The sequence below is a fragment of the Gouania willdenowi genome, chromosome 12 (assembly GCF_900634775.1).
Source record: "Gouania willdenowi chromosome 12, fGouWil2.1, whole genome shotgun sequence".
NCBI classification, from domain to species: domain Eukaryota; kingdom Metazoa; phylum Chordata; class Actinopteri; order Blenniiformes; family Gobiesocidae; genus Gouania; species Gouania willdenowi.
The window spans coordinates 15,890,121-15,900,722 of record NC_041055.1 but is presented as its reverse complement, the minus strand read 5'-3'; the positions used below and the strand labels follow the sequence as shown (position 1 = coordinate 15,900,722).

The following is a 10,602-nucleotide window of genomic DNA, read 5'->3' as shown; positions in this document are numbered from 1 at the left end:
CCACAAGTGAGACTCAAATATAGTTCAAATCAAGGCCGTTTACACACTTCTTTTTAAAATGTTTCTGTGAGTGATGTTATTGTGTATTGTTTGATTGGTGAAAGGATGTATCAGCATTACAAATAATGATTCTATATATTACAGATTTGAAAGATCAGTGCTGAATTTGAATAAAAATACATTTTTACCGGCAAATTGCAAGTACAACAAGTTTTTTAAATAAATACATGAATAAAATAACCCAGTTTCTAAAAAATATGAAATTTATTTTGATTATAAAAGTTGTTTCTCTTTTCACATGCACACCCACACACAATTATCATCATAAATACTGCCCAGTAATTTCTTTTCCCTTTTTTTAATACCCCCCACCCTCCCATCTTTCACAAAGCAAGCACGTATGGTGGACAGATACCGCTGATTTCCAAAGACACTATGTTAAATGTTTTTTTACAAATAGTGCACATGAAGAAATAAAAAAAAAAGGCTGAAGTAAAAACATTTACGATAGAAATGATATACAAACAGATCCAAATACAAAAAGAACTGCAGCGTTTTATGAGGCTGCACCCAGTGACGAGTCAGTGGTTTGGTTTTTGGAACAGCTTGACTGTGAAATTTGGCAAAAAAAAAAAAAAAGAAGTGAAACATAAAATAAAATATACATAAAATCACATGGAGTGAAATAAGTCAACTTAAAGGCAGCTAATCTTCTCCTACATTCAGCTTTAGCTCCCTTTTTGTGAGAAAATAACCCTGTTCAACACATCCAAACCACACCTGACTCCTTTGTGTGCAAATTTACACAGAAACGACAGAAAATCAACCGATCCGAGAGAAAAAGGAGAAATAAAACACAAAGTGCAGATATCTTTTCAAACTGTTAAAGCTATGAGATGTGGGATATCCACTCAGGGCAAAATAAATCTGGTCATCAATGTGTTTCCTCACGTATGCTTCCAAGATGATGCTTTTAACAGGATTCCCTTATTTAGGAAATATACCTGTCGCACTTTGAGATGAACTGAATGTAAAGTACATTGCATTAAAATGTATTACCATTATTACAAAGCTAATGTCAATGCAATTAAAAGTGAAAGGCTGTGGATGAAAATAATGTGACAAAGAATAGTAGACATGATGACCAGAAACTCAAATAAATTACAATAAATGATTGTTTTTAGTAGAGTTTAGTGTTGGAAAACATGTCCAAACTTAAGTGAACATTTTTCCAATTCCCCACAGCCTTTACTCACAGTAGACTGGATGCTACGCTGACTCAGCATTGTGTTTGAGTTCAAAACCAAATTATGACACAAACATCATTAAAAAGACAATAAATCAAAGATCTTTTAGAACTGCAATTCACTTCTCATAAAGTTGCAATTATTTATATTATGTATTCAAACTCTTGGCACACATTTCTGTCTTTTAAGGAGCTTTAACGTAAAAAAAAAAAATAATACACACTTGTTTGGCACACTGCTAAACATGAAGCCTTAAATATACAGAGAAAAGCCAATAAATGAAGGAATCCGACAGTAAAAGTCCTCTCTTCTCAGTTTAGATCTACCATGAATCATTGAAGATCAACAACTCGTGTGTTCGTTCTTAGATTTTCCTCTTCCTAACAGTATGACAGCTGTGTGACATATGTTGCAATCTGGTGTTTCAGACTTAAATGCTACTGCACATCTCTGAAAGACAATCAGCCTGTGGACAAGCAATGAAGAAGGTAGCAGCACATCATCATATTACATGGTCTCTCCTTCAAACACAAAAATGCATCACACACCGTCTTATCACACACACACACAGAAAGTACAGTCACATAAACACCCACTATTGTGCAATCGTAGACACTGAATTATGAGAGCAACTAGGTGTTTCATGACAGTCAAAATGAGGGAACGCTACAAACAGCCCGGACTGTAAAAAGCATACGCTTTTTATTTAAGTTTAAATAAAATAAATAACAATGTTTATTACAAATATATTTATTTTTAAATGACTAGCATTTTTAAATGAAAATGCTAAACATTTAAGAGTAGTAATGTCACACCTTTATAGGTTTCATGAAGGCCACTGAGACAACAAAGATCAGCCGCCATACCAACAAGAATGCCGTTACCATTGTACTTTTTAAAGTCATAAATAATAAATAAGTAATTGAACTATACTTATTCCAAGGGGCGCTACCTTCTGATTATGGGTGCAACTTTCTGTTTGATAAGTAGATGAAATACAAATAAAGTGTGGTAATGGGCTTTTTAAAATGTTTGTTTTAACTGTTTTAATATCTCGTTTTATTTTCAAGAAGAACTGGGTACACACTGATTTATTTTTTTCATTTTTTTGTGTTAACTTCCAGCACCTACAAGAACCTATACACTTGTTTTTATATGTCATTATAATATTATAAAATATCTTGGTTTTGAAAAAAAAACTTTAGCAAAGAAATATCTGCCCATAATCATATCCAAGGTAGCACATCCAGGAATAAGGTGGACAAACATGCTCAGCTGAAACCCGTGACCAAAGCTCCGCCCCTCTCTTTTTTTGCTACTTTCTTTATCGTATTGCACTGAACAAAGATGTTTGTGTTAGCAGCTAGCATTACTCGACAGAATGCTTCAACAACAGTGCACACGGATGACGCCTCTTCTCTGGTTATGGCATCAATGTTAAATAAAAACCTATTTTTCTTGCTGAGAAAAGCCAAAGGTTTCTCCAACATACCCAGAGGCTTGATTTACACAGCTACCCTGCTTTAAACATGTCAACTTCCCCTTGACCAAAAGTGTGAAAAAAAAAAAAACATAAATTCAATGTCATGAAATTCCTAGTTTTCTTTTTTTAAATCATCTTGTGATTTCAAACGCATCACAGTTTTAAGTGTGTCTGCATGTCATCTCACTGTTTTTGGCACTGCACTGTACAAAATCATTTTTCCCCTCATCACTGAACATGAACAGCAGTGTCATGGTTTCTATTGACACAGGCTCACACAGTCTCTGATGTGTGGTATTTTACCAGAGGTGATTGTATGATGCAATGTGCAGAGCCCAGTGTGTTGTGCACGTTGTGGTTTTATTTCACTGGGGAGAGCCTCTTTAGTAGTTTCTTTCCCTTTGACAGGAGACCTTTCTTTTTTTTGTTGGACAGATCCTGTTGGTCTCTGGGGTCCAACACAGTGGGGACGCGGGGACTCCTCATGGGGCTGAGGGGTCGCATGGTGCCCGGCAGCAGGGGCCGAACGATTGGGGACGGGGCCCGCACAGGCGTGCTGTCGTTGGTGGCGGTTTCTGTGGTTTCTGTGGTGACCTGAGGACAAAGGTGATGGGGGGGTATGGAGGCAGCGTATTACAAAGGAAGCAGCACAGTGATTGGGTCAGTGGTGGCCACGCCCGGTCCTCGAGGGCCACAGTCCTGCAGTATGTTAAGTTGAGGTTTTGTTTATTCAGACAAGGTTTTTCAGAATATTTGATCTCCTGATGTGATTCGACTGTCAAATGCCAGTCGTCTTCAGACGAGTTGTGCTGATCGGCTTTGATGGTTCCTTTGAAGTTTCACTTGACTTCCATGTAATAGTTCAAGCGAAATTAATTTTCAATAGTGTGTTAAGTTGAGGTTTTGTTTATTCAGAGAAGGTTTTTCAGGATTTTTTTTTAATCTTTTTTGAATATTCCAAAAGAAGAGAAAATAATTTGTGCTGGAACTATTACATGAAAGTCAAGTGAAACTTCAAAGGAACCAACAAAGGCGATCAGCAGAACTCCTCCGAAGACTGGCAGTTGGCAGTCAAAACATGTCATGTGATAAACATTTCCTGAGAAACCTTGTCTAAATAAACAAAACCTCACCTTAACATACTATTTAAAAAAAAAGACAAAATGAATATTGTGGGTTTAAAATGTTCCAAGACAGTTTTTTTTTCATCCAAGCTTTCTGCAGCTGCATCATGAAATCTTCCTTTAGGTGTTGAAATTTAAAACCTGCAGGACTGCAGACCTCCAGGACTGAGTGTGGATATCACTGCTCTCAACCAAAAATACAGAATTCTTCTTTTCAATATACATGTACTCTAAGCACTTTACATTTTTGGCTTTTATTAATCCAAAATTAAATATTTTGCTTTTCCTAAATTGACTCCAGCTGCATTCAGAACATGTTTAATAACCTTATAGGTTTTCGCATTTTACATTGTTCAGATAAAATTAACTGCGTTTCTCAATCATCACAATTTTCACTTAAAAGTAATCATTGAATATTGAAGTTTCCAGTCCCTGTCTTATGGATATTCAGACATTTGAAATAAAAGGGTTTAACAGATGCTTTAATGGATAAAAATGTAAATTCCTGATTCTGAATTACTGATTGACAAAATGCATTTATTTCCACATTTTTTTGTTTTTATTCTCTCTACTGAAAATATGTATCTGGGTATTCTTGTCCAACTCTTGACATTTTAGTCAAAATATTTCAATTTGGTGTATTTTGTTGTAAAAAATCAGGGTTGGGGGTCAATTATAATTGTAAACACGTAATTGATAATTACATTTATGACGTAATAATAATTGGAATTGGAAATATTTGTTGCTGTTGTAATCATAATTGAATTGTAATTGAGTTCAGATAGTTGACTTTGTAATTGTAATTGTCATGAACATTACATCAGAATTGTCATTTACAATTTAAACGCAAGACTGAGGAACCATGTTACAGTTCTATGGCTTACACATACGCAGTTAATAATTATTACCATTTAAAAACAAGGATAAATCTAGGAGTATAATGACAGACGCCCATACTGCAAATATTATTACCAATATTTTGATTGATTAGGAAGGCCATCAATGAAACCAAGAGATGAGAAACAAATTAGATGATAGATAAAATATTTTTGTGTATTTTACAGCTGATTTAAGACGTGGGTCAAACTGACCCGATATCATAAGAGATGCTAACAGAAAGCTAACACATGTTTTATGGGCCTATTTATTAAAGGCTCAGTAATTGTGATTAATTGAACTTTAGTAGTTGAGAGCACAATTGTAATTGACTTTCAGGGGAAAAATAATAATTTGAATTTCAATTGTAATTGGATGCTGGTTACGTAATCGTGATTGAGTTGTCAATGAACATGACTAATTGAAGACGTAATTGAAGATTGGAATTGAGAAATATAATTGACCCCAACCCTAGTTGCAATCACGTTGGAATGATGTGAAGTTTTGGTAGAAAAACAAGAAAAATGATTATTTTCACAACACTGTTTAAAATGTCTATAAATAATGTAATTTAAAGAATCTAACAGTAACAAAGAACCCCCCACTACACACACACACACACATTCAGAAACACATGTTGTACATACAGAGGAAACACAGAAGAAGCTGTTGAATGTTGATGACAACATCCGCACAGCACAGAGCTGAAGAGAAGGGGTCCACCATCAGGAGGCTGGGAAGGCGCAAACACTACAGTCGGAAACAGAACAACACCCAGGAACGCAACTGTAGACACCAGCATCTTTGTCTAACAGCAGCAGCTGGAAGGAACATTTCTCAACTTATTCATCTGTATTACATTAAAGAATATTTTTAGTTTCTATTTCCTACCGTTAATTTCTTTCAAACTTTAATTTTGACAAACCTTTAAAGCAGGGGCTCTCAACTGGTCTCAACCTGGGACGCACATTTTGCCACAGTCATTGAATCACGACCCACTTTTTTTTTAGAATTCAATCAACCAAATTTAGTTTTTCAAAACCAGCTGTTGAAAACACATATTCTTCAGGGTTCCCGCGGATCCTTAAAAAGTCTTAAAAGGCATTAAATTAATGAATTGAAAAATAAGGCCTTTATTGTTAATAAAATGTGTTAAATCAATGTTTCAAAAGTCTTACATTTTAACACATAAGTATGAATTTATGATTGTAACTCGTCTCACATTTCAAAATAAATAGTAACATTCGTTTTTTTTTTTTTAAATAAGACTTTTCTTAATGGCATTTCATAATAGTTTTTTTTGTATTTTTGTATTTTTGTTGTTTTATAGATTTCTGACTATTTTTTGTTTACATCTTGTGTGTTTTTGGAGTGATTTTGATTATTTTAGTCTGGTTTTTTTTTTTTGTGTATTTTACTGTCATTTTGTGTTTACTTTGGGGGGCCGCCAGTTGCACGTCTGCACTAGACACTGGAAAAAAGTGACCCAACCCTATGTAATTGATGTGGCACTTTTCCCCCCTAATTGTGTTTACTGTGAAAATAATCTTAAATTTAAATTCAAATGACATTAAAAAGTCTTAAAAAGTCTTGAATTTGATTTGATGGAAGCTGTCGGAACCCTGATCTTTTTTAAAAACATAAATCTATAAATGTTCCTGTGCAACATGCATTTCACAACATGCCTGTCAATAGGACAGTTTAACATGAGGGACATTAAGGTGCAGTCTGCAAAAAAGTGACTTTTTTGTCATATTTGCTAAAGCTGTCACTATGTAAGGACAACTTTACATCAAACTAGTAGTTTGTGTGAAAAAAACAGGCTCATTGAGTCATTGAGTCCCCCCTGCTGCTCCCGAGCAAAAAGAACCAATCAGAGCCAGGATTGTGTTTGATGGGCTGTCTGACAGCTGTTGCTCACAGGCCCCGCCCCTTCCCCGGGGCTGGAGCATAGTCTTTTTTACAGTGTATGATCTGGAGGAGAAGATGAAATTGGTGATTTTTCTGCTTGAAAGGTAATTATTGCTGCTTGATTTACATTATGTTTGATTTGTAATTGTTGCACTAGAACTCTGTAGTAAATGTGTTGTTCATGTGTGCACAGCAGCCTCCGTGTGGGCTGCTGTAAGTGACACTGTGTTGTTGCTGCTGTTGCTGAGGTGTGTGCACATTGAGAGAGAGAAGCGCCGCAGTAATATGCTTTTAACAGAGCATGTTATATTACTGTGATGTTGCTGTTGGGCTAACATTAGCTTGTTAGCTCCTCTGAGGGAGGGACTTTGGAAAGTTTGGAGGCAGGGCAAGAGAGGAGCGGGGAGGGAGGGGGAGAGAGGAATTTGAGAGTTGTGGACTGCACCTTTTAGTATTTATTTGTTTTTGACCAGCTGTCCGCAACCCACCAAGTACAGGTCCGCGACCCACTTTTGGGTCCCGACCCACCAGTTGAGAATCGCTGCTTTAAAGGGTCTAATTTCCCACAACCGTCCCAGTGCACATTAGAGCTGTGAGTCTGGTGTCTGTAGTTGCCAACTTACTGTACGAGGCAGACAGCCATTTATGGTGTGAAATGAACAATCTTCCTCTGTTTGTTTGTTTTGTTTTGTTTTGCCAAGCGGGTGAGGAGAAACAAAAAAGGAAATCAGATGTGGCAGCATAGTCACTGTCAGTAAAACCCACACCACTATGACAACTGAAAACAACCACCACCACAACAACAACAACACATGAACTTAGAGGAGCGCAAACAGGAGTGTATTTAATATCCAAATGTTGATCTTTTATTGTTCCATTGTAACAACACAATATGGATGGGTCAGTGCTGTAGTTAGTTAAGTCTCTGGAGCTCAGAGCGAACAGGAGCGTATTTGCTGTCGGCAGGGCTGAAAAATAGATCTGATGTGTGTGAAATATACACAAAGAAACAAAAGTATCTTTTGGGGTAACACACAGCAGTCGGGCCAAGAAAGGCATTTATAAAATGTATCAAGTTCAAAAAAAGGCATGCTTCTCCCTCAATGTCTTTCAATGTCACTGGGTAGCAATCACTGTGTGGTAATAAAGCACTTATATTTATCATACCTATACACAATAACCACAATTTGATCTTGTGTTTCAGTGCAATGAGGTACCAAATTAGGTTGTGAATGGAGCCTTTTTCAAGTCCTCCTTTAACCCGTGCTACATGCATAACAACCCGCCGGATCTCAGTCTATCCTCTCGCTCTCTCTGTCCAGGCTTTGCTTCGTCCTTTCTCTGAGACTCAGAAAGAGGTCAATGCTTGATTTGTTTTGTCCTTTTTTTCTCTTTTTTTGTTTTCCAAAGGATGAGGGTCAGAGGAGGGAGGGGAGGTTGTTAGTCTGTATAGAGTCACCACTGTCACCACAAAAAACAAACACACACAATGAAACGGCACACAGACAGCAGGTGGAGGAAGCGAGAGACGGAAATCAAGAGAGAGGACGGAGGATGGATAAACACAGGGCCTAGCGCTGAGAGCGGCGATGGTGATGTACCCGTTTGCCCTCGGACACGGCCACCGAGTTGGAAGGGGGTCGGCTGGAGGGCTCTTCTTGGTAGTTGGATGGAGTATCGGTCAGATACACCTCCACGTCATCAGGCACTTCTTCTAGGAAGTTTGAGGGAACTAGACCACGGTGTCCATTCATCTCACCCTGTGGACAACAAGGAGAACCAGAACATGCCAGGGTTGGAGTCAATTATTGCGTAATTTGAAGAATCTGTTGCTGTTTTCATCGAAATTAAATTGTAATTGAGTTCAAATATTTGATCTTGTAATTGTAATAGCTATGAAAATTCTGTAAAGATTGTCAATTATAATTTAACTCAAAACTTGGGAATTATGTTCCAGTTCTATGTGTAATTCTACACATATGTAGTTAACAATTATTAAAATATGTTTCATATCAAGCTTTCCCACATTTAAAAAATATTAAAAGCGATATTTTCATTGGTTAGGAAGCCTAACAATGTAACCAATAGATTGGAAAGAAAGAAGATGATAGATATAGGTTTTAAATGTATTTTACAGCTGATTATCATATGAGATGCTAACAGAAAGCTAACACAAGAGGAAGGTTAACTTTTATTAGGTTATTTTTTTGCAGGCTCAGTAATTGTGATTAATTATAATTGAGAACGTAATTGTAATTGACTTTCAGAGGATAATAAATCCAGCGGCCTACGAAGTAGCGGAGTGTCGTACCAGCAGTGTCTGCCAGAAGCGGTGAGATCAGAAGCAGGAGCGGGGTTAGCAACCAAGCTAAAAGCTAATCCTCAGTGAACGCCGCTTCCTTCCATCCTGTGTTCTAATGTCCACTCCCTGGAGAACAAACTGGACTACCTGAAGCTGGATTTAAATGCAAGACGGGAGATGAGGGCGGTGTTTACATATACACCAATAGCAACGATGAGCTCGTCTCATGTCACTGCTCTCCTGATGTAGAACTACTGACATTGTTGCAGACATTGTTCTCCCTGATTTGTTATAACTTTTAGCAGTCCATAATTCTCCACATGTATTTCACAGTCTGATCGATTAGTACAGCCAAAATCACAGCAATAGTTCACCATTTTCTCTCAAAATTCGGGATTTTCTTGTGTGTGTGCTGTTTGTAAACCTGCTGCTTACCTCCAAAATGGCGACTTCCGGGTTGATGAGCATGAGTAACTCTTTAACTACATTCATCATCAACCTTCACCAATTTAACAAATAACTTTTAGGTTTAAAGTAAGGCTGCAACAAAGATTTTTAAAAACTACAACAACAAAAAACCCACTTTAGCTTTACTATAAATATCAAAATTTTCCACACCGGTGGCGTTTGCTTGCGTGCCACAAGATCGATTGATGACGCGCCGTGAAAACCCTCTATTGGGAGCCATTGAAAAAGAGTCAAAGAGCCACATAAGGCTCCAGAGCCACAGGTTGCAGAACCCTGGGTTAACCAATAGCAAAAACTTAAACCGATTAATACTAACTAATTCTTAATAACTAATTAGGTACTCATCAATCCACTCATGGGGGCGTGTCAACATGTGCAACACGAGCACCCTCCCCCACCTCAAAAGCTCACCAGTTTTCTTGACTGCCACTTACTTCCTAATGGCCTAATTACATATACATTATACTTAAATAAATAATAATAAATAAAATAAAATAAAATAAATTAATAAATAAATTTTCATAAAATCAACCAAAGCGTTGTGATGCCCTTAATCAAGCAGATTATGAAGGGAAGCAGATCAGTCATTTTATCACCACCAGCATGATGCGTTTTTTTTTTTTTTAAACCATGGATCTGCCATTTCGAAGAATTCCTCCAGCAGATGTCAACAAAGCCACAGTGTTTACTGGACTGATGGTTTGTTTTTGTAGAACAAGACCACAAATTATTCCAATATACCTTTTTTTATTTGGCTCGCTATGGTATAGTATGAAGCAAGTCTGAAAAGTGTCTTGTGCAACCTCTAAATATGAAATTTCAATCCAAATGATTTGGCCAGATATGGAACCAAATGCAGGGTTCAAACCTAGAGAATATATAAACTATTTCTTTGGCCCACCCTACCTCACAGGTGTGGTGTTTTTAAAAGTATCATACACTTCATTATATTGTGTAAATTATATTACTCATCTAAAACTTAAATGATAGTTATGTAAATAAAAGTTCAAGATGTCATTATTACTACATTCCTTTTTCTTTTTTTACACAGAATAATTAACAATAAACAAAGAAATGTATTCTAATGCTTTTTGATAGCAAAGCTGTTAGTTAACATAGATATTTTTGAAGGCAAATATTAACACAAAAAATGTGAAAACAGCTTAGAGAGCGACAGTTGTCTACAACGCA

General features: G+C 36.8%; 1 protein-coding gene across 13 annotated transcripts in view; it reads right to left on the bottom strand.

The window, feature by feature from the left end:
• Positions 1-627: 627 nt before the first annotated feature.
• rimbp2a (RIMS binding protein 2a) overlaps positions 628-10,602 on the bottom strand; it is a 109,793-nt gene continuing 99,818 nt past the window's right edge. For all 13 annotated transcript variants that reach the window (XM_028462699.1, XM_028462703.1, XM_028462705.1 and 10 more), the window contains 2 exons: positions 8,243-8,401; positions 628-3,324 (listed from right to left, as the gene is read on the bottom strand). In XM_028462699.1, the coding sequence (XP_028318500.1) occupies positions 3,091-3,324; positions 8,243-8,401 (393 nt within the window). In that variant the 3' untranslated portion in view covers positions 628-3,090. The remainder of the gene's footprint in view (positions 3,325-8,242; positions 8,402-10,602) is intronic.